This window comes from Odontesthes bonariensis, chromosome 18 (genome assembly GCF_027942865.1).
Source record: "Odontesthes bonariensis isolate fOdoBon6 chromosome 18, fOdoBon6.hap1, whole genome shotgun sequence".
Taxonomy (NCBI): domain Eukaryota; kingdom Metazoa; phylum Chordata; class Actinopteri; order Atheriniformes; family Atherinopsidae; genus Odontesthes; species Odontesthes bonariensis.
In genome coordinates this window covers 28,603,383-28,628,520 of record NC_134523.1, presented here as the reverse complement: position 1 = coordinate 28,628,520, position 25,138 = coordinate 28,603,383, and the positions used below count along the sequence as shown (strand labels likewise).

Genomic DNA, 25,138 nt, shown 5'->3' with positions numbered 1-25,138 from the left:
CTGAACCCATGCTGTCGGCCAACACCCACACCTGGATGCTCACAGTGTCAGAAATCTTAACCTCTTCCTTTTGTTAATCCTTTCCCTCGGACTTAACTCCGTCTGTGTCTTTATTCCGAACCTTAGTGCAGTGATTCAAATGGTACCATGTGTTGCTACCTTCCATTTGAACTGCTGTTGACGTTGCTCGCACCATTGTGTACGATCCTTTCCGTCTTGGCTCAAGCCACTTCCTTCGGAACACTTTGATGTGCACCTGGTCGCCTGGCCCCACTGGTCGCCCAACCAGCTGTTCGAGACCTGAGTCTCTGGTCTCCTCCTGTAGATAGATTGTTCTGTGGATTGCAGTTAATTGCTTCATATAAGCTGTCCACTCTGTTTGCACCTGCTCAAGTGGGAACTGAGGTGCCGGCATGGGTCGACCCGTTAGCATTTTATGCGGTGTTAGTGCGTGACTCTATGAGTCTGCATAGGACATCTCATTAGTGCAAGCGGCAAAGCATCTAGTTTAGTTTAGTTAAAGCACAGATTCAATTCAATTTCACTTTCCAGGTTCCATTGATGCTCTCAACCATCCCTTGACTCTGTGGATGATAAACGGCCCCACAGTGCTGCTTGATTCGCAGCTGCTGCAGAATGCCTCTTGCACTTTCATAAACAAACACTTAACCATTATTTGAGCTAATCTCTGATGGAATGACAGACAGAATAATCAATTACCTTACCAAAACATTTTTTACGACTATTTATCCAATATGTATGACCAATACCCTTGTGGTGGCGTGACATCTGGCTCCAGTGACACCAGTGGTGCCAAACCAGCAAGCTGGCACTTTGATGCTACTTTCGCTGCTTCATCAGCCGCGTTAATACCTTTACCGACCATTTCGTTACCTTTACGATTATTTGACACTTTATCACTGCCAGCTTTGCGAGGAGCATCGTGGCTGCAATCCGCTCCTTCATTTGGACCTCCTGTCGCACTGGACTTCCGTCTGACCTCCTGAACCCTCTCTGCTTCAACACTGCTTCAAACAAATAGCAAATACCATGAGCATATGCAGAATCTGTGTACACATTCGTAACCTTACCTTTCACCAGTCAACATGCTTCCGTTAATGCCTTCAGTTCAGCCAACTGTGCCGAACATGGCCGTTCACCCTTCTCAGCTTTCACCGTCACAACGTTTTCCACCTTCCTGTTTCATAACTGCAAAACCTGCATGATTACCCAAATGATCTCACAACATGAACCATACACAACATAAGTGACATCAGCCTGCACAAGTGAAGTTGCTTCTAAGTCAGGTCTTAGTTTAATGTATCTCACAGCTTCAGACACACGCTCATGTGGTTCTCCTTCAAACTCACGTGGAATGACATCCGCAGATCCCGATGTAGCACACTTCTGTATTCTCACATCCGGACGTGTCAAAAGATGCACAACCTGCAAACATCCTGTCCGAGTCACAACATACTTACTCTGATTTATTAGTTCTGAAATCTTATGGTTTTTATTGGAGACATATAAGAAAAATGGCTTCTCATAGTTTAGTGTTGCCGGTTTTGGATGACTTTTGCTAATTTTGTTTCAAACTTTCAAAGGCTACCTTAGCCTCGTTTGTCCTCTCCAGTTGTACTTTCAACCTTTGATCTTTGGATTTTTCATGTTCCTTCCAGAGGAAGCAAATTTTATTGCCAAATCTTCCCAAGAAAAAGATCATACTTGTTTTATTTTAATTTTATTCATTAATACATTTATTCGTTTATTTGTTTCGGACATGGCGCTTTACTTAGTCCCTCCACGTGGGATGGAGAGATATCAGTAGTTCCCTATGGGACAAATAGATATCCTAATTTAGGCTAACAATAAATATTGTAATAGTGACACATTTAAATTTTAAATTTAGAAAATTTGTTTTGTTTTGTTATAGTAATAGTGACATATTTGAATTTAAGTTTTAGAAACTTAGTAATAGTGACACATTTAACTTAAAAACTTCGTTTTGTTTTGTAATGACGACACACCTGAGGGCGGTTTTTAAACCCTTGAGTACGTCTGGTGTAAGTGTACTTCTTACCTCTATATGTCAATGTAAACCAATACTGGGATTCCTCTGCCAGAGGAACGCCATGGACCTGCCGGGCCACTTGCTCCGCCCCGCAGGGACTGGCCACGGTCCTGCCGAACACTCGGGTTTCTCGGTGCTCTCGGACAGCTGTAAACAAAGTGTCCCCTCTCGCCCCAGGCCCAACATGCTCCCGAGGACCTTCGTCCTCCAGGTGCACCTCTTCTTGACCTTTGACAGGGTCGACGATGGACTTGCCCCTGTGACGGCTGTTCAGCGGCCCCCGCTGTCATGGCCTCATTTCGTACCTCTTGCTTCACTTGCAGTTCTTCTAACTGCAACCGTGAAAGTCCCCTTCGCATATCCTGTGTGAATATCCGGCAGTCTGGCAACCAGCCCCCCTAGGTCGAGCATCTGCCACGGCACATACTGTCCCTGCGTCATTTCTATCAAACTCGGTACTGACGCTGTTGGACTCTTATGTTCTTCAGAAGATGCCTTTTGATCTGGAGATGCCAGTTCTGGTGATTTTTGATATTGTGGGAGCTGCCCCCTTGCCTGATCTGAATTACAGACGGCGTCTGGTTCTAGAATGCGCTGCTGAGGGTGGCAGCATGTTGGAGTAGCTCTGTACCTCACATTGAGATTTTTCTTTTTTTCTAAATTTCATTCCTGTTATTTCTTGGAAGAAATTGCATTTTTTGGACAACTGTTCCTTCCTGCCTTGGATGCTGTACAGCGGGATTAATTTTTCCAAATACTTTTGTATATTTTACTCTTTTGTCATGATGCATCACCATAGCAACAAGGTGGTTTACAACAGGGAGCAGCTGAATAACATTGGAAAAGCAGAAATAATTCGACAACTGAAGCCAGAAATCCCACTGGAATTGAAAAGGAGGCGTCGTGGATGCAGAGCAGGAGCAAAGAGGAGAGAAAGAAAGAAGAAGTTCAAACCATCTCTGCCATCCTGCATCATGGGAAATGTAAGATCGTTAGCTAACAAGTTGGATGAACTTTTAGCCTTGATAAGGACTCAGCAAGAATATCGGGAATGTAGCATTATGTGTTTTACTGAGACATGGCTACAGGATCATATACCCGACTCCAGCGTCTCTCTGCCGGGCTTCCTGACTGTACGAGCAGATCGAGATATAAAGAGTAGCAGGAAAAGGAAAGGGGGTGGATTGGCAGTGCTTGTCAACAACAGATGGTGTCACCCAGGACATGTTACTGTGAAGAGTCGTCTCTGCAGTCCTGACATTGAACTATTGGCAGTAAGTTTTCGTCCATATTATTTGCCAAGAGAGTTCACCAGTGTTGTTTTGGTGGCTGTTTACATTCCACCCTCAGCTGTTGCCGACACTGCATGTGATGTCATCAGTTCCGTTGTTGCTAAGATACAGACTCAACACCCCAATTCTTTTGTGGCAATATCTGGTGATTTTAATCATGCCTCACTCTCTGCTACACTGCCAACTTTTCAACAGTTTGTCAGCTGCTCTACCAGAGAAAACAAGACATTGGATTTGTTTTACACAAATGTCAAGGATTCATACATTTCCAAATCAAGACCTCCCCTGGGAAAATCAGATCACAACCTTGTTTTTCTCTGTTCAGCATATAAACCCCTTGTCCAGAGACTACCTGTCACAAAAAGGACTGTTAGAAAGTGGTCAGAGGAAGCTGAAGAAGCCTTACAGGGTTGTTTTGATGCAACCGATTGGATTTCTCTTTGTAAGCCACATGGAGAGGACATTAATGCCATGACTGAGTGTGTGACTGACTATATAAACTTCTGTGTGGACAACACCATCCCCACCAGAACAGTGAGATGCTTCCCTAATAACAAACCCTGGATCACCAGTGAGCTAAAGGAACTATTGAACAAGAAAAAAAGAGCCTTTAGGGAGCGAGACAGGGAGTTACTGAGGAGTATACAGAAGCAGCTCAAAGTCAAGATCAGAGAGAGCAAGGAGGTGTATAGAAAGAAGCTTGAGAGTAAATTGCAGAGGAACAATATCAGAGATGTGTGGTCAGGAATGAAGAAGATCACAGGCCTCAAGCAGAGGGAGGATCGGATGGATGGAAGTCTGGACAGAGCAAATGAGCTGAACACATTCTTCAACAGGTTCAGTTCAGGAACAAGCTCACCATCCTCCCCTCCTGTTCCCAGCCAAAGAGACATCCCACCCTCCTCTGACCCACAGCTTTCCTGTAACATCTCCACCTCCACCTTAGTCATGGATTCTTCTGCTTCCACTAGTTTGTCTTCAACCCAATCAGGAGATGCTGCTGTCCCCTTTGCCTCCCCCTCCCACTTTTCTGTTTCTAGAAGTCAGGTGAAGAGGCAGTTGGAGAGACTGAACCGGAACAAGGCTGCAGGTCCAGATGGTGTCAGCCCCCGAGTCCTGAAGGCCTGTGCAGAGCAGCTCTGTGGGATTCTGCAACACCTTTTCAACCTTAGCTTGACCCAAGAGAAGGTACCACTGTTGTGGAAGACATCCTGTCTGGTTCCGGTACCAAAGAAAACTCACCCTTCAGACATCAATGACTACAGACCTGTTTCCCTGACATCCCACATCATGAAGGTCCTGGAGAGACTCCTGTTGACCCACCTGTGTAAGCAAACCAGCACATATCAGGACCCCCTGCAGTTTGCTTATCGCCATGGAGTTGGAGTTGAAGACGCTATCATACACCTGCTTCAACAAACCCACTGTCATCTGGATAAAGCAGGCAGCACTGTGAGGATCATGTTCTTTGATTTCTCCAGTGCATTTAACACAATCCAGCCTGATCTGCTTCGTCTGAAACTCCAGAAGACTCAGGTGGAGGCCTCAACAATCACCTGGATTAATGACTACCTGACAAACAGACCACAGTTTGTCAGACTGAAGAATTGTGTGTCTAACCAGGTGATCAGCAGCACAGGAGCACCACAGGGGACTGTTCTCTCACCATTCCTTTTCACTCTGTACACTTCAGACTTCCAGTACAAGTCAGACTCCTGTCATCTACAGAAATATTCAGATGACTCTGCAGTTGTCGGGTGTATCAGAGATGGACAAGAAGCTGAGTACAGAGAGCTGGTGGACCGCTTTGTGGCATGGTGTGGGAACAATCATCTCATCTTGAATGTTAACAAAACAAAGGAGATGATTGTAGATTTCAGGAGAAAAAAGGTCAGATCAAACCCTGTTTCCATCATGGGAGAAGAAGTGGAGGTGGTTGAGGAATATAAATACCTTGGTGTTCATGTGGACAACAGACTGGACTGGAGACACAACAGTGAAGCAATCTACAAGAAAGGACAGAGCAGACTGTACTTCTTGAGGAAGCTAAGGTCCTTCAAGGTTTGCAACAAGATGTTGCAGATCTTCTACAAGTCTGTTGTTGAGAGCGTCATTTCCTCTTGCGTCATCTGTTGGGGCAGCAGCATCAGAACCAGGGACCTAAAAAGACTCAACAACCTGATAAAGAAGGCTGGTTCTGTTCTGGGGACGACTGTGGAACCTCTGGAGACAATAATGCAAAGAAGGATTTTGCATAAAATCAAGAGAATTATGGACAACCCTGAACATCGTCTCCATGAGACTGTTATCAGAAAACAGAGTCTCTTCAGTCAAAGGCTTCTTCAGTTTGGATGCAAAACGGACCGCTACAGGAAATCTTTCCTGCCCACAGCCATCAGCATCTATAATAACTCTTTGATTTAATTGAGCTACATCAACATTTAATTTCCCTCTGGGATAAATAAAGTATTTTTGAATTGAATTGAATTGAATTAGAGTTAGTTTAATTTAAATTGACTTTCAAGAGTTGTTTAAAAAAAAAAAAAAAAAAAGGGGGGGGAATAAGAATAATAAATAAGGAAAATTAGGGAAAATAAATAAGTAAATAAAAAAGAAAAAGTCAAAAGAAGGGAACTAACTAGGTGAAACAATGGATGTAACGCCAACAATAACCATCAGCGCCAAACATCCTGAACATTCCAAAGTTATTAAAAAGATATCTCAGAAATGGGAAAAACGAACAAAAAATAATGTCTCACCCTGGCCAAAAGGTGGCACTTTCAATGTAATTGCCTGTAAAATTATGGAACAAAGGATTAAAGCTTACAAACCAAAGGACAGAAGCAAAAAGAGACAGGAAAAAAGAGAGCTTGAATTAAAAGTTTTACATTTCTTTGAAAATGCAGAGCTATATCCAACACTGCCAGGAGCAGTAAAGATACAAGAAGATTCTGAAATAAAAGATCACAAAATATCTCATGAACGTCCAGAACCACAAATAGCTACATCAAGCAGTCAATTCAATTCAATTCAAAAATACTTTATTTATCCCAGAGGGAAATTAAATGTTGATGTAGCTCAATTAAATCAAAGAGTTATTATAGATGCTGATGGCTGTGGGCAGGAAAGATTTCCTGTAGCGGTCCGTTTTGCTTCTCTTGATTTTATGCAAAATCCTTCTTTGCATTATTGTCTCCAGAGGTTCCACAGTCGACAGATGACAGTGGGTTTGTTGAAGCAGGTGTATGATAGCGTCTTCAACTCCAACTCCATGGCGATAAGCAAACTGCAGGGGGTCCTGATATGTGCTGGTTTGCTTACACAGGTGGGTCAACAGGAGTCTCTCCAGGACCTTCATGATGTGGGATGTCAGGGAAACAGGTCTGTAGTCATTGATGTCTGAAGGGTGAGTTTTCTTTGGTACCGGAACCAGACAGGATGTCTTCCACAACAGTGGTACCTTCTCTTGGGTCAAGCTAAGGTTGAAAAGGTGTTGCAGAATCCCACAGAGCTGCTCTGCACAGGCCTTCAGGACTCGGGGGCTGACACCATCTGGACCTGCAGCCTTGTTCCGGTTCAGTCTCTCCAACTGCCTCTTCACCTGACTTCTAGAAACAGAAAAGTGGGAGGGGGAGGCAAAGGGGACAGCAGCATCTCCTGATTGGGTTGAAGACAAACTAGTGGAAGCAGAATAATCCATGACTGAGGTGGAGGTGGAGATGTTACAGGAAAGCTGTGGGTCAGAGGAGGGTGGGATGTCTCTTTGGCTGGGAACAGGATGGGAGGATGGTGAGCTTGTTCCTGAACTGAACCTGTTGAAGAATGTGTTCAGCTCATTTGCTCTGTCCAGACTTCCATCCATCCGATCCTCCCACTGTTTGAGGCCTGTGATCTTCTTCATTCCTGACCACACATCTCTGATATTGTTCCTCTGCAGTTTACTCTCAAGATTCTTTCTATACACCTCCTTGCTCTCTCTTATCTTGACTTTGAGCTGCTTCTGTATACTCCTCAGTAACTCCCTGTCTCGCTCCCTAAAGGCTCTTTTTTTCTTGTTCAATAGTTCCTTTAGCTCACTGGTGATCCAGGGTTTGTTATTAGGGAAGCATCTCACTGTTCTGGTGGGGATGGTGTTGTCCACACAGAAGTTTATATAGTCAGTCACACACTCAGTCATGGCATTAATGTCCTCTCCATGTGGCTTACAAAGAGAAATCCAATCGGTTGCATCAAAACAACCCTGTAAGGCTTCTTCAGCTTCCTCTGACCACTTTCTAACAGTCCTTTTTGTGACAGGTAGTCTCTGGACAAGGGGTTTATATGCTGAACAGAGAAAAACAAGGTTGTGATCTGATTTTCCCAGGGGAGGTCTTGATTTGGAAATGTATGAATCCTTGACATTTGTGTAAAACAAATCCAATGTCTTGTTTTCTCTGGTAGAGCAGCTGACAAACTGTTGAAAAGTTGGCAGTGTAGCAGAGAGTGAGGCATGATTAAAATCACCAGATATTGCCACAAAAGAATTGGGGTGTTGTGTCTGTATCTTATCAACAACGGAACTGATGACATCACATGCAGTGTCGGCAACAGCTGAGGGTGGAATGTAAACAGCCACCAAAACAACACTGGTGAACTCTCTTGGCAAATAATATGGACGAAAACTTACTGCCAATAGTTCAATGTCAGGACTGCAGATACGACTCTTCACAGTAACATGTCCTGGGTGACACCATCTGTTGTTGACAAGCACTGCCAATCCACCCCCTTTCCTTTTCCTGCTACTATTTAAATCTCGATCTGCTCGTACAGTCAGGAAGCCCGGCAGAGAGACGCTGGAGTCGGGTATATGATCCTGTAGCCATGTCTCAGTAAAACACATAATGCTACATTCCCGATATTCTTGCTGAGTCCTTATCAAGGCTAAAAGTTCATCCAACTTGTTAGCTAACGATCTTACATTTCCCATGATGCAGGATGGCAGAGATGGTTTGAACTTCTTCTTTCTTTCTCTCCTCTTTGCTCCTGCTCTGCATCCACGACGCCTCCTTTTCAATTCCAGTGGGATTTCTGGCTTCAGTTGTCGAATTATTTCTGCTTTTCCAATGTTATTCAGCTGCTCCCTGTTGTAAACCACCTTGTTGCTATGGTGATGCATCATGACAAAAGAGTAAAATATACAAAAGTATTGGGAAAAATTAATCCAGCTGCACAGCATCCAAGGCAGGAAGGAACAGTTGTCCAAAAAATGCAATTTCTTCCAAGAAATAACAGGAATGAAATTTAGAAAAAAAGAAAAATCTCAATGTGAGGTACAGAGCTACTCCAGCATGCTGCCACCCTCAGCAGCGCATTCTAGAAGAGGAATCAATGCTAATTTAATGCTCGGCTAAATTTAGCTTAGATGCTGCTAATTATCGGATTGGATATTGTCAATGCTACTGTTAAGGTTAGCCTATGTTAGCTTTGAAAGCTTATGCTCTAGGTTTTTTTTTTTTAAATTAAACCAATGTTAATTCAATGTTAGGTTAATTTAACTTGTTGCTATTTTGATTTCCAGTTTGGAGTTAGGTTATTATTATTGCTAATGTTAAAGTTTCCTAACCAATGCCAATTGATGTTAGCTTCCTAGCCGTTGCTAATAAATGCTAAGTTATTGCTAATTAAGATTTAAACCAATATTTGCCTTATTGCTATTGCTAATCAATGCTAATTGTATTTATGATCAATGCTAATTATGGCTAACGAAATGCTAACAATGCTAACCAATGCTAACTATTGCTAATCAATACTAGCTTCCTTGTTGACCAATGCTAATCAAATGCTAATTATGCTATTCAATGCTAATTATTGCTAATCAATGCTAATTATTGCTAATTAATACTAGCTGTATTACTAATGATACCCAATGTTAATTTATTGCTAATCGAAAGCTCAGTTAATGTTTACTCTGTTTGAAGTGACTCAGGCTAAAGGCGTTGCCCCCCCCCTTTTGCTCACATCCGGAGACTTCCGATCCAATCCATACACGATGTCCCTCCACCAATCCAAACGTCACAGCTACGTCAATTCTGACCAATGACATGAAAATTTTTGACCAATGAAATCTGAACACACCTCTTAATCTACCTCCAATGAAACAGGTCTGGGACACGTAACTTCTAACCAATAAAATATGAACACACCTCTAAGCCCGCCTCCAATGAAACACGTGAATTCTAACCAATCAAATATTAACACACCACTAAGCTCGCCTCCCAGGCTCTTATTAACTCCTCCCAAACATAACAATTGAACCACACCCCAACTCAAAATGGCGTTTGTCACACTTTTGTAACAAATTAAGAAAGAGGAAGAAATACTATCTGTCTAGCCGTGGACAGGGAGAAATACCAATTGCACCATTCTTCACCTCAAAATGGCGTTTGTTAAGAAAGAGAAAGAAATACAATTTAACACGCTGTGGACAGGGAAAATACAGACCAAAAGATACAGAAACAATGCATAAGCGAAAACTTTCTTTATCAGGAATGTCAACATTCACGTACAATGACGTGATGAATCAAATGGCCTAAGGACAGAAATTCTCCCCTAGGAATCGCGAAACCAACATTTACTCGACTGATAACAACTCCGCAATTAGCACACTACCTAACGAAAACTAATAATTATTACAGTTCAACCATAAAGTGCCCTGGAAAACAACAAGGAAAGAAAATGTGATCACACACGAACATCTGTGAGTGTAAAGACAGCACAAGAATGTCAAGGACAGAGCAGCGCGCCTCCACACAAGCAGCGTGAACGCGCAGCACCTCGCTGTCCTCCCTTCTGAAATCCAAACACCTTCACTAGCCTGTTGAAAATAGACTTTAGAAATCTTAACACAAATTACAGCAGTATTCTATAATTCATTAATAATAAGATGCACTCAATCAAAATTCACAATATTAAAAAAAATCAGCACACAGCGTTTAAAAATCACAGCTCCTCACTGTAACAACACCTTGTTTCAACAAACTATCAATCCGGCAACTATAACAATGAAGCAACTTATAACAATGAAGCAAATCTGAGTGTCTCTGCACTTACCCCCTACCCGAACCAGGGTTTGAATCCCATTCCCGCTTATCTTACCTCTTTTATTTCTCCCCCTACCCGAACCAGGGTTTGCATCCCCACCCCGCTGTGACTGGTGTGCAGTTGGTGAGAGGCTGAGGTAGCTTGTGGCTGTAAAAGATGGTTCTATATATGGATCTATATAGGGAGTATAGGGAATTACTCACTGAGTCTGGTCCTTTATTTATTTATTTATTTTCGTTAGCACAAGTTTCTTGTGTTTACCTTGAATAGGGATGGCTCAGGTGATCCTGAAACATCCCATAGTTAAGCTGCTATAGGCCTAGACTGCTGGGGGGCCTCATCTATCACACCTTTCCTCACTTTACTCTCTTTATGTATATGTGATATTATTGTGGTCATTAACTCGTGTTTCCCTGTTCCAACAGATATCCTTTGAATGGTGTTACAGTGCCGCCGCGGCCCCCTCCCCCCCTTTCTGTCTTCTCAAACCCCAGCTGGTCGAGGCGGATGGCCACCCTTCCTGAGTCTGGTTCTGCCAGAGGTTTCTTCCTGTTAAAAGGGAGTCGTTTCTCTCCACAGTCGCCTCAGGCACGCCGCTCAGGCCGGGAGATTGGACCGAAAAAACAAAAAGTTTTCAGTGCAATCTGTTGGTTTTCTTAGCTAGGAAATTGTTTTTGAATTGGCTCTATATGAACGAATTGGATTATTTTATGAATTATGATTATTATTAATTAATTGAATTCCAATTGGCTTGAATTGGACTTACTATCTAGGTGCCTTGAGATGACATTTGTTGTATTTGGCGCTATATAAATAAAAATGAATTGAATTGAATTGAATTACTTAATTTTTTATTTAACCTAAGATTATAAGTAAGACGGTGGGTTAACTCTATGTGTTAACTCAAAATGACTAAAATACTCAAAAGTCAAGGGATGAGATGAGTTGGAACCTTGATTCCTCACACAAAATAACTTTTTCTTTTCTTCTTTTTTAGATTCACATGAAACAGCAGGATTTCACACACATTGACAGACAAAGACCAGTCACACTCACACCACGTCAGTCGATCAAAGTTTTGTGTCAGTCACCGTTCAAATCTTCACCATTTTAAATGATCAATTTCTTTCATTTAGACTTTTAATTTTTCAGGAGATTTTGGTGTTGGCAATATATGAAATACAAAATGTGTTTTCTCTACAAGCCTTGTGATATGGTCTCTGAGGACCAGAACAACAGATGCTGACGTGTACTTTATCAGCTCCTCTATAATCTCCTGTGGCCAATTCATGAACGAATTTGAATTTTCTTCTCAGAATGTCTTTATACTGAGGTCTCGGATAACTTCAAAGAGTTCTAAGCAGATATAAAATGATATAAACATATATTTAAAATGTGCCCCTTCTAGAACTGGATTTTTTCATTTCAGAGTTTTCAAAAAAGTCTTATTGATCCAACCGTCAAACTTTTATCTTCGCAAGTCAATCAATTATCAGTATTCGTCTACTCCTTGACTAGTGAAAATGATTTTCACATATATTTAATGAGTCTAATGTACCCCGTACTCCCGTCAGTATTCCTACCCCCAGTGCATTGAAGGGTGGCAGATAGACGCAAGAAGTACCATTAGCAGTACCATTTTGCTCAACAACCTACCCGCTTCTTTAAAGCTTATTCATTAATTAGTTTGAATTCACCCGGTTCATTACCTGCCGGAGCGCAGCGACTAGCCCTTCTTAATTACCACAAAAAAAATACAACAACACAAGCCAGACCAACTGATCACAGCTGTCTGCTTTACAACTCACATAAGCTGCTATTCACCCAATTTTATCTTAATTCAAACATTTGGCTCCCCTTGGCCCACAATTTCCAAACAATTTCAACAGCAGCCCCTGCGCAGAAGAAAACAATGAAATGCTTACCGAAGCAGATCCGTCCTCTCTCCTGTGTTCTTTTAAATTTGGGGAAGCCGGACAAAACTGTCATCTGCGGTCCACTAACAGAAATCAGCTGCGTAATGGTAGGAAAAAGATCCAACCTGCCGGCTTTTTTACAGCTGATGTCGGTTGTCGGGGCACAAGGACACGCTCCGCCGGGATCCAGATGCAAAATCTCACGAATTTGGGGTCACCATTATGTTGTGGAGAAAAGGAGTCGAATCACGCGTCGGTCAGCCGTCCATTGGGGAGTTTATTGGAACAAACCGTCACAGCAAATATGCATACAGAATCTTACAAAATGTCCACAGAGTTCACTTTGCGACACCTTCTTATACCGTCTTATCATAACAAGCGTACGTGGCCCTTTCTGGAGGCGCCTAGCTTTCGCCGTAACCATAAACAATCTCATTCTAACTATCAACAATATTCATATGAACCAGTCAACAAGGCACAGGATGTAATTAGGCCAGATGTCATGACATTTCTCTCCCACACCTTCTAGTGAAGGAAGGCACTTTTCACAAAGCTAACACTCTGTGGAATGCCATTGAATAGCCAGAATAGCTATCTAATGTGCTGCCACAAAAATGCATAGACTAAAACTTTTCCCCTGGCGGTTAAAATGAATGCGTGTGTAATCCACTGTGAAAGTTTTTATCCCTTGGAAACAAAACTGAACACTTGCATTAGGTCTTAGGAAGGTATGTGTAAAATTGGGCTAGGACAGCATAAAGGACACACTTTCACTTGTTATAGAATAATACAGTCTGCTGAGGCATCTGATCAAGGCCCAATCCCATTTCTATTTTTCTACCCCTACCCCTACCCCTTAGCCCTACCCCTCGCCCCTTCAATCGTAGGGCTGAGGGGTAGGGGTGAAAACGTAGCCCTTTGATTTGAGACAGCCCTTCAAACTCACGTACGTCATAAGTCCGCCTCGTCAGTTGTTACGTAACCAAAAGCGACAGCTTTAGCCAGAAATAAACAAACATGCCTGCTGCTGTGGTGTTCGCGCTGTCCTGGGCTATTCTTATATTTTTAGAAATGTCTGCGTCGAATCAACAGAGTCCCATCAGGCGAAGGCGTCTTCGACATCTGGGAGCATTGCTGGATCTTGTTACGATATGTAGAATGAGAAATTAATGCAAATAACGCGTGTGAGTGAGCAGCTGGTAGCTTCCAGAGCCGGCGTGTGAATATGATAATGTGTGTGTGTGTTTGAAAGTGCTTCTAACTGTACATTTGTGATATCGTGTAATATAGAAACAATTTGCTTGTCTCGTTGGATTTGCAGATTTGAGTAGTATCCTAACCTGGCTAACCTAGCTGAAAGCATAAGCTAACGTTTAGCCTTTGTTACTCGCCTCGTTCCGTTTGGGATAAACATGCAGCTCATGCGTTTTTGAAGCGGTTTTCTTTGTACCGGGTTCAGATATGATGACATAAATAAATGCACTGCATTGTGTGTGCTATCAATGTGTTGGTTTGGGAGGATGAAAGCCTGAACTTTCCATGTTTTTCTTTCCAGCAGACGGGTCATCCTACAAATGATTGCCGATTGGACCACAACATGTACCCCAATTTTTTTGTTATCCCTTGTATAATAAATCTCTTCATACCAATATCCGTTCCAGTCGTTCATATGATGTTGATGTGATAATCATGCTCACAAACCTTTTGTCCTTAATTTCTTTTATTAGACTACTCACATCACAGACTGGTAAGGCAGCTTATTTTCAGAAATAGTGCAAATAACAGCTTAAAGTGTCTGCCTTAAAGTGTGTGGTGCAAATATGGACAATAAACAGTATGAATATAAACAGATAAAGAAATGAACATAAAAAGACAACAGTGCAATCAATTAACAATATGAATATAAACAATATGAACATAAACGGGCAACAGTGCAATCATCGAGAACGAGATGGTGGGGTGACCAGAGCAGGAACAGCGAAGGTGCATGGTACATCGGAGGTGCTGCATGGGCTCAGTGATGTTCTGGGGGAACAAGACACGACATGACATTATAGCATGCACTTTCATCCATTGTAAAAAATTTAAAAAAGGTGTTTCAGAATGCGGTAGTGGTGGCTGTGTGTACAATAGGTGCATGGCGCATCAACTCACCTTAAAGTTTGTCTATCATGCGCTAAAACAGAGCTAAAAAGCGCTCCATTTTCCACTCCGTCTCTTAGTGGCGCTTCTGCTCCTTCAGGCTCTCCTGTATCAGGTAATACATTATGGGATTGGTCTTTTTGGGGATGGGGATGACTTTAGAAACCGATCTTCGTTTTCGGCGCTAAACCTGATCAGGCTCTGTTTGTGCTTGAGTCCCTGTGAATCAGTCACGTATATGAATACTTGTGATAATAGGTAGCAAAATGACACTCAAAAGGAACTTCTCTATGGTTAACCAACTACATTGCTTGTAAATACTCGAGTTACAATTTAAAAAACGACAACTCTTTCGCAGCACCTTCACATGCATTGACCGATTACTCCATGTAAAATAGCGACTTTTCCCATGTGCGTTTATAACAGAAAACAACTACACATTGCCACCATGTTAAACTCACACAATACACCAGTTATCACAACCTAAAACGGTTAAAACAGTTAAATTATGGCAAAAAAATAGAGCTACTTACATTTGTGTGGTGCTCTCTTTGCTTCTGCCATTTTTAAAATGACTCGCGTTCTCCCGGTAGTCACGTTGTTCTGTTGTTCTCTGGAAAATATTTCATACCCCTTCGAACGGAGTCTGCCTGGCCAAAGCCCTCCGTTTGAAGGGCTACAAAGCCCTTCCCCTTAGCCCTACCCCTCGGTCTTAAAGCTGCGGTCGGCAACTTTTTTTTAGTCATATTAGCTTGAACTGTCATGGGATTCTGGAAGTAGAATATTAAATACGCTGTTTAGGAAAAATAACGAAATCTGTAGCTCCCTCTGAAGCCTGTAATCATGCTTGCAAAAACCGAGCGCTCCCGGCTGTTTTTAACCAATCAAGTTAGGGTGGAGGAATCCTACCTGTCAATCACAGCTTGTGCACACGCTGCTGAGCGTGAGTCTGCCCGCAGCTTGTGTGCGCTCACACTGGTGTGAACTCACGTGCACAACCTCGTCCACAGAGGGGGAGGGGTTTGGGCGATTCGGAGCTTGTTAGAGGTTTGGGGGGGACCTGAAAGTTGTATCCGTTCGAATTTTCCGACTTTAGACTCGCAATTTTGAAAACCTGCCGACTGCAGCTTTAAGGTGATTTGGGACACCCCTACTCCTACACGTGAACGCGCAAAACGGAGGGCAAGGGGTAAGGGGTAGGGCCAAGGGGTGAAATGGGATTAGGCCCAAGTATCTCCATTATCCCTCCATTCCTTGCATAGAACCAATGAACGTTCTGTATTGAGGGCAGAGGTATGGCTACATTGGTTTCCGAAGGGGTACCGGTGGGGGGGGGGGGGGGGGGGGGGACACGACACTCAATCTGATGTTTAATCGCTAAAAATTTCAGTCAGACAACTTTTTTTTGCTTTAATCCTTGATACTGCATACTACATACTGCATACTGTATACTACATACTGCATACTACATACTGCATACTGCATCCTACATACTACATACTGCATACTACATACTGCATCCTACATACTGTATACTACATACTGCATACTACATACTGCATACTACATACTGCATACTGCATCCTACATACTACATACTGTATACTACATACTGCATACTACATACTGCATATACATACTACATACTGCATACTACATACTGCATATACATACTACATACTGCATACTACATACTGCATACTACATACTGCATACTACACACTACACACTGCATACGACATACTGCATATTACATATTACATACTGCATACTATATACTTGCATACTGCATACTACATACTTCCATACTGCATACTCATCGATCAGACAGTACGCAGAGCGTTTCCCCACAATGCATTTCGCTCCTGCCCGAGCCGAGTATTAACCTCATGATGCATACCCAAAATTTAGGAGAATCTAGTATGCATCCTGGAACTTCTCGCTTACTCAAACTCGCTTACTAACTCAAAAAGTTAGTATGAGTAGTAGGAGAAGTATGCGGTTTCGAACACAGCCAATGTTTGCCACCTGTCAGCGCTCCAAAGCAAAAGGAGGAGCTTCCCGTTTGTATTTTTCGGCCTTTGCGAGTTTGTGTTGAGGATGGCGAGCGGCCCCTCCACACCTCAGGATGTGCAGCTTGGCCGCCTTCAACGTGCTCCTGACCGCCGCCGAGGAGAAGTAGAAGATGAAGGGATCCAGGCAGGCGTTGAGGGTGCTGGAGAGCAGCGCCAAGTTCCTCCAGTACTGGCTCTCGTGATGGACGAACCCCACCAGGTGGGAGGCGTTGTAAGGCCCGAAGCAGACGGTGAACACCACCAGCGTGCCGAGCACCAAACCGATGCAGCGCAGCCTCCGCCGCCGGCTGATGTTCGGAAGGCGGGACAGGATGAGGATGAAGTTGATGTAGCAGAAGCAGCTGATGACGAAGGGGATGCAGAAGAGCACGAGGAAGAGCTCCAGGCGCACCCGAAGGAGGATCTTCAGCTCGTCCTCGGTGAAATTCAGGTAGCAGGTGAGCGGAGGCGGGACGGGGTCGCTGCCGTTGTGGGTGTAGGCACCTTCGTGCCACTGGAAGTAGGGCAGGATGTAGACGAAGCTGAGGTTGGTGCAAGTCACCACCCAGAACACGACGCAGGCCCAGGCGGCGTAGCGAGGCCGGCGGCACAGAGAGTACCTTAGGGGGAAGGCCACTCCCAGGTAACGCTCCACGCTCACAGCGGTGAGCAGCAGGGTGCTGTTGTAGATGGTGACGTAGAACAGGAACACCGTCAGGGGGCACAGCGGGTAGGGCAGCAGCCAGGACATGCCGTCGTGGGCCTCCTTCATTTTAAAAGGCAGGAGGGCCAGAAAAATGAGGTCCGAGACGGTGAGGTTGAGGAGGAGGACGTCGATGGGCGCCGCCTTGCGGCACACCTTACGGCAGAGGGCGGAGAACGCCAGGACGTTAGCGGGGACCCCCATCAGGAAGGTGAGGATGTAGACGGAAAGCAGCAGGTGGCTGCACAGCATGGCTGCAGCTCGGAGTTTCACAGACACTGAAAGAGAGAAAAGACAGAACGCAAAGAATCAGATTGGATGGGGAAGAAGGTTTGAATCTGATGGCTGAACGGCAGCTGCTGGGTGGAAAAAAATCTAAATCTTACCAAGTATATTTGTCTCATTGAGTATCTCATTACACTTGACATAAGACACAACTACCTAACAAGTACCATTTCAGCCAGATATAGGGAATATCTTGTTAAGTGAAAAAGTATTGAAAACATCTTGTTTTAAGTCATATTTCACATGAAACAAGCTTTTTTTTTTCATTTGAAGGAGTTTTTAAGCTAATTTCAAGATCATTTTTAAGAGAATGACCACTGGCGTCCCAGAGTCACCCCCCTAATGCCAGCCATCACTGCTCCTCACACCACAACAACCATCTTTTACAGCCACAAGCTACCTCAGCCTCTCACCAACTGCACACCAGTCACAGCGGGGTGGGGATGCAAACCCTGGTTCGGGTAGGGGGTCTAACCTTGAACTTATTAGGCCATGGATGGCTTTCTCAAGGTCATGACGACTTAAAAATATTTAAAACTCCTTCAGCCGACGCTCAGTCTTCTGTTATGACTTTCACTCATTTTTTCTGACTTCACTCTTTGATTTTGTGGTGAAAACTTAGATTCCAGCCAACAGGAGATCTTTAGGTGAGAAATCCCTCATCCTGGAAACTCAGACCCAACTGTTCACTGGAAAAAAATCTAAATCTTACCAAGTATATTTGTCTCATTTCTAGTCAAAATATCTAATTACACTTAATATAAGACACAATTGCTTAACAGGTACCATTTCAGCCAGATATAGGGACTTGTTTTAATACAATACATCTGGAATATCTTGTTAAATGAAAAAGTCTTGAAAACATCTTGTTTTGAGTCATATTTCACATGAAACAAGCTTTTTTTTTTACATTTGAAGAGGTTTTTAAGCTAATTTCAAGATAATTTTTAACTCAAAAGTCCCAAATATCACATTTTATTTCAAGAAATCTTGACAAGCCGATTTTCACTAGTTCCATTGGCAGATTTTTTTTGTTTATTTCAAGCAAAAACGTCTTGTATTTGTTGTTTTTTACTTATTTTTGGAAGGGCATTTTTTTCCAGTGTAACAGTGCTTACAAAGGGTTAATCTTTAGTAAAAATTTAATTTAATCTGCGTTAACTCAGGTCAGCTCAAATTTTTGGAGGGGCATTTTTTCCATTGTGGGTGGAAATCTGTTGGAGAGCATCTGTCTGACGGAGATCAGACCGATACCCTCTGAATGGGACACAATGCAGAGTTTAACCTCCATCCTGACCCTCCAAAGGGCAGAATGTACTCGCCTTTTTTTTTTCTTTTTTTTAATAGGCTGTGTTCGAAACCGCATACTTCTCCTACTACTCCTACTAACTTTTTGAGTTAGTATGCGAGTTTTAGTAAGCGAGAAGTTTCCGGATGCATACTAGATTCTTCGAAATGTCGGGTATGCATCATGAGGTCACTACTTATACTCAAACTACCCAAGATGCAACGTAACGTGATGTCGCCGATCGTCATTTCCTGTCAAAACGGCAGTTTCAAGCTAGCTAAAACGAGGGTAGGTTCACTTCCTGTTTTCAAAACAAAAGCACCAATTGTATTGTAATGGCTTTCCCTATGATAAAAGGCAACGGGTATTTTATTTTGTGAAAATAACCGGAAGTGCGTTGCTCACTGCGGCTAGCTTTAGTAGAGCTGAATTCGTGGGAACAAAATTTTAAATAGCCAGTATTTTGTCAGGTTTTCAACACGTTGGGGATCTAAACGACTACTTTCTCGCCTGAAAATGTTTCAAATGTTGCTAAAGTTTACAGAGTTTAGAGCTTAAGAGAAATCGGCTTCAGGCCGGCTGATTTCGGCTCGGGCAGGATACTTTTGTAAAAGTCTGTTGCTCACAGGCTTTTATTTTGTAAAAGTCTGTTGCTGTCTGATGTGGAACCGGAAAAGAAAGTAATCGGCGGATCCACCAAACATGGAGAAGGGTACGGAACTTTTACTCGGCCATTTTCATTTTAAAGTTCTTCCAGACAGCGGAGTCGACAGAACCAAAGTTATCTGTAAACACTGCCAAGTTGAATTGTCTTCTCACCGTAGTAGTTCCAGTCTAAAATATCACTTAAAGGCAAAACACACAACTGATAGCAGCAAGTCATTCAAGGAAACAGACAGTGGAGCGAGGTTTCTACATAAAAACTACAGAAAGATGCTGATGTTAAAAGTGTGTTTGCATAACAAATGTTATGGCACTTTCATTCATATGGCAGCACATTTAAAATAAAACTAAATGCTAAAAGCTATACGCTACTTTTGGATTCATTTTTGGATTCTGGGTACAAATGCGATTAATCAGGGAAATCATGTGATTAATTAGATTAAAGATTTTAATCATTGCCCAGCCCTAATTAAAAACCTTCAGGTCAGGAGCAGTTTGTCTTCTTTTTTTACACAATAAAAAAACTGAGAAGTTGTTCCTGAAATGTTGAATAAATCAGACTTAACTTAGTAGATCTAAAGAAATATTCCCCGTTTAATCAAACTGTGGTCGAATGATCTTTTTAAAACCTCCGCTTACAGTTTAAGATTAAATTGAACAATCTATAAGAACAAGAAACCCCAGTTTGAGGGGTTTAAATGGCCGTTTTTGCTTGAAATAAACAAAAAAAATCTGCCAATGGAACTAGTGAAAATCGACTTGTCAAGATTTCTTGAAATAAGATGTGATATTTAGGACTTTTGAGATAAAAGTGATCTTGAAATTAGCTTAAAAACCTCTTCAAATGTAAAAAAAAAGCTTGTTTCATGTGAAATCCGACTCAAAACAAGATGTTTTCAAGACCTTTTCACTTAACAAGATATTCCAGATGTATTGTCTTCAAACAAGTCCCTATATCTGGCTGAAATGGTACTTGTTAGGCAGTTGTGTCTTATATTAAGAGTAATGGGATATTTTGACTAGAAATGGGACAAATATACTTGGTAAGATTTAGATTTTTTCCAGTGTAACTGAAGATGCGAATTATCAGAGAGGTTTTCACCTGTTAAGCCCGAGGATCCCTCCTCTTCATCGCTGCTGCCGCTCCCTTCTCCTGCAGTCGGACTGTTTGATGAGACAAACAGGACGACTCTTAATACGGCTCTGCTGCGGAAATTTAATAAACTTGTGAACATGATCTGTGCTCTGTCTGCCTTCTCCAAACATCGTCTCCCAGCAACTCCTCAGAGAGCCGGCGTGACGCAGTTCATCTGCCCGGAGAGGAAACGGGAAGAGCTCGGTCCAACAACCCGAAAAGGCTCGGTGCTCGGGAAACCACCATCAGCCTAATTAAAGGGATAGTTCGTCTCTTTTGACATGAAGCTGTATGACATCCCATATTAGCAACATCATTTCTGAACATTTTCTTACCCCCTGCTGCGTCCTGTGAGCAGAGTTCCAGCCTCGTTTTGGTGTTGATGAAGGTAGTCCGGCTAGTTGGCTGGGGTTTAAAAAATAAAGCGTTTTGCTTCTCAAAACAATATGCGTTCAACAGAGTAATACATTTGCATCACAAAATGGTTCTCCAGGAAAAAGTCAGACCTTTCCTTTCCTTTCTTTCCTTGTCTTTTCTTTTCCTTTCCTTTTGTTTCCTTCTCTTTTGTTTTCCTTTCCTTTTCTTTTGTTTCCTTTCCTTTCTTTACCTTTCCTTCTCTCTTCCTTTCCTTTCCTTCTCTTTCCTTTCCTTTCTTTCCCTCTCCTTTCGTTTCCTTTTATTTCCTATTGTTTAGTTTCCTTTCCTTCTCTTTCCTTTCCTTTCTTTCCCTTTCCTTTCCTTTCCTTTCGTTTCCTTTCATTTCCTATTGTTTTGTTTCCTTTCCTTTCTTTCCCTTTCCTTTCCTTTACTTTTGTTTCCTTTCCTTCTCATTCATTTCCTTTCTTTCCCTTTCCTTTCCTTTCCTTTTGTTTCCTTTCCTTCTCTTTCCTTTCCTTTCTTTCCCTCTCCTTTCCTTTCCTTTCGTTTCCTTTCATTTCCTTTTGTTTTGTTTCCTTTCCTTTCCCTTCTCAAAACAATATGCGTTCAACAGAGTAATACATTTGCGTCACAAAATCGTTCTCCAGGAAAAAGTCAGACCTCACAATCGCTTGGCCCTATTTTCTCTCCCTTCGTAGCTAAAGAACAAGTTGAAATCACCTTTGTCGAGCGCCACTTTTATGTGGATGACGGTCTTTGTTCTGTCCCAACTGATGCTGAAGCCATTGACTTGCTGCGTAGGACTCAGGCTTCACTTGCTGAGTCCAACCTCAGGCTCCACAAGTTTGCTTCAAACAGTCAGGCTGTCTTGGCGGCCGTCCCAAGTGAGGACTGTGTGGCAGCCAGGAAAGATGTAGACCTCAGTGGAGAGGAGTCGCCACCTCAACGGAGCTTAGGCCTCCTGTGGGAGATAGTGAGTGACACATTCACCTTCTCTGTGTCGACTGACATTAAGCCGTTTACCCTACGGGGAGTTCTTTCCATGGTGAACAGTGTTTTTGACCCCTTCCAGGGTCACAATCCAGGGAAGAGCCCTTTTCAGAGAGCTGAATTCTGAGGCATCAGAGTGGGATACCCCATTGCCTGAAGATAAATTAGGCAAGTGGGAGGTTTGGCAAAACTCACTTCAAGAGTTGAAGCATCTCCATGTACCAAGGATGTACACAGGCATCTCTCTGACTAAGGCCGAGCGAGTAGAACTCTGTGTGTTCTGTGATGCTTCTACTAAGGCCATTGGTGCTGTAGCCTATCTGAAGACTATCCAAGAAGACATAGTTGACATTGGATTTGTCATGGGGAAGTCTAAACTAGCTCCCCAATCTGAGCCAACCATACCGAGACTTGAGCTATGTGCAGCAGTTTTGGCTGTGGAAATGGCTGAACTGATTCAAGATGAACTAGACTGCAAGCTAGATTCCACTAAGTTCCACACGGATAGTAAAGTGGTCCTTGGATACATTACAGTTTTTTCCAGTAGCTTTTGGACAATTCTCAGTTTAGAGTTGCAATTCTCAAAACTACGTGTTCAATTGTCACATCATTGTGTGACTTGGAATGGGACGGGGGCTGTTAGAGCAATAACAAAGCTGTTTAAGAGCTGTAACACTTTTTTATTTACATTATTAACTATTTACATTAACAACCAGTAGGTGTCGCAATTCAATATTATCAATGCTATCTTTTAAAGCTGCGGTCGGCAACTTTTTTTTAGTCATATTAGCTTGAACTGTCATGGGATTCTGGAAGTAGAATATTAAATAGGCTGTTCAGGAAAAATAACGAAATCTGTAGCTCCCTCTGAAGCCTGTAATCATGCTTGGAAAAACCGAGCGCTCCCGGCTGTTTTTAACCAATCAAGTTAGGGTGGAGGAATCCTACCTGTCAATCACAGCTTGTGCACACGCTGCTGAGCGTGAGTCTGCCCGCTGCTTGTGTGCGCTCACACTGGTGTGAACTCACGTGCACAACCTTGTCCACAGAGGGGGAGGGGTTTGGGGGGCGATTCGGAGCTTGTTAGAGGTTGGGGGAGGGACCTGAAAGTTGTATCAGTTCGAATTTTCCGACTTTAGACTCGTAATTTTGAAAACCTGCCGACGGCAGCTTCAATGTCTGAGCCTAGCAAAGCATTATTACTTCGGTTTAAAAAAAATAATAATAATAATTAATTATTTATTTATTTATTTTATTTTATTTTATTTTTGGGAACGTTGGCAAGGCGGCAGTGCGAGTTTGCTAAGGCGGCCGCCTTGACTATAATGCACAGCGGGAAACACTGATATTTCTATACATTTCCATTAGACTTTTGTTCAAAATCTGTCCTGAATTGGTAAATTGCTCCCAGGTGAATGTTGACTTTCTCTAACGACCAGTCAACTTACAAATATATATATAGCTGGAGCACAACACAATGTTTCAATGTCTGACAATGGAAGGAATTAGATGGGGCCAACAGCCACAGAGAAGAGGAAGAGGAAGAGGAAGAGGAAGAGGAAGAGGAGTGAGGAGTGAGGTTGCGTGGCGTAGGAGTTGGGAGGCAGAACAGAGGAAGAGGCAGAAGAGGCCGAGGACATATGCGCGTTCCAGATGAGATCAGAGCCGACCTTGTGGACCATGTTCTCAATCATGGGCTTACAATGGCAGAGGCTGGTCGAAGGGTGCAGCCAAATGTTGGCAGAACAACTGTGTCCTCAATCGTTCAGACTTTTCGTCGAGAGAACAGGTATGTAATCCAACAATAGGCACTGTTGTTGTAATGCTTCATACAATGTAACAGTATTCCACATTACAATATAAGTAAGTATACTTCATACAGTGACATTTTATCTTACTCAATTTTGTGTTTTGCATTGCTATATTGTTTCCACATAGGACTGCAAGACAACTTCACAGGGGTGGCAGAGGGCCCCTTTTCACACCTGAACAGGAGGAGGCCATTTGCACCATGGTTATAGAGAACAATGCCATAAGACTTAGGGAGATACAGAGTGCCATTATAGAGGACAAGAACATCTTTGCAAACATCCAAACAGTCAGCATCTCAACAATTGACAGGGTACTGAAAAGACACCAAATGCATTTGAAACAGCTGTACACTGTTCCCTTTGAAAAAAATGAAGAAAGAGTGAAGGAGCTGCGCTACCATTATGTACAGGTAAAACATGTATGAGCATACAGTAGCCGTACTTCACAGTAAACAGTACAACATTGCATAGTGATATACAGTACAGTAAGTGTGACCTTTACACATTTGCCATGGCTGTAGAAAAGAAGATGCAATATGTGCTGTATACATTTGATGTAACCTTATCAAAATGAAAATGCATGTAACTCATAAAACTAATTTTGTGTGTTCTGGATATAGCGTATAATGGAACTGGAAGCAAGCGAGCCACCGCACAGCTTCATCTACATGGATGAGGCTGGCTTCAACCTCACAAAACGCAGAAGGCTTGGGCGAAATATCATCGGGCACAGAGCGACAGTTGACGTGCCAGGCCAACGGGGCGGGAACATAACAATGGGTGCTGCCATCTCAGAAAATGGTGTGCTAACGCATATTCCCCTTATTGGTCCATATAACACAGAGCATCTAGTCACCTTTTTAGACGCTCTTTACAGGGATCTCATCCCTGAACATGAGAGAGGTCAGATTGGAGATGACTTGCCAAAGCATGTGGTAATTTGTGACAATGTCAGCTTCTATCGCTCAAACATCGTCAGGCAATGGTTTGCAGCTCACAATAGGATGCTGATGGCGTTCCTCCCACCCTACTCCCCATTCCTTAACCCCATTGAAGAGTTTTTCTCTGCGTGGCGTTGGAAAGTGTATGATCGCCAGCCACATACACAAATTACCCTTCTGGCTGCCATGGATGCGGCGCGTGAGGACATCACAGCAGATGCCTGCAGAGGCTGGATAAGACACTCAAGAAGATTCTTTCCACGCTGCATCGCAAGAGATAATATTCAATGTGACGTGGATGAGAATATGTGGCCCAACAGACAGGAACGTCAATAGGTCTAGGAAGACTGTCTGCACTGTAATTCCTACAGCACTGTATGTACAGTTTT

At 42.8% G+C, this 25,138-nt stretch overlaps 1 protein-coding gene across 1 annotated transcript; it reads right to left on the bottom strand.

The window, feature by feature from the left end:
* Nucleotides 1-16,208: 16,208 nt before the first annotated feature.
* On the bottom strand, nt 16,209-20,720 carry LOC142367725 (free fatty acid receptor 3-like). Its single transcript, XM_075449749.1, has 2 exons — nt 20,597-20,720; nt 16,209-17,536 (listed from the first exon to the last, which is right to left on the bottom strand). Exon 2 carries the CDS (start codon nt 17,508-17,510, stop codon nt 16,533-16,535), a length of 978 nt encoding a protein of 325 aa, XP_075305864.1. The 5' UTR covers nt 17,511-17,536; nt 20,597-20,720; the 3' UTR covers nt 16,209-16,532.
* Between the last annotated feature and the right edge of the window lie 4,418 nt (nt 20,721-25,138).

Excerpts from the sequence above, each read along its gene's own strand:
- LOC142367725 (XM_075449749.1), bottom strand. The coding sequence starts at position 17,510 with ATGCTGTGCAGCCACCTGCTGCTTTCCGTCTACATCCTCACCTTCCTG.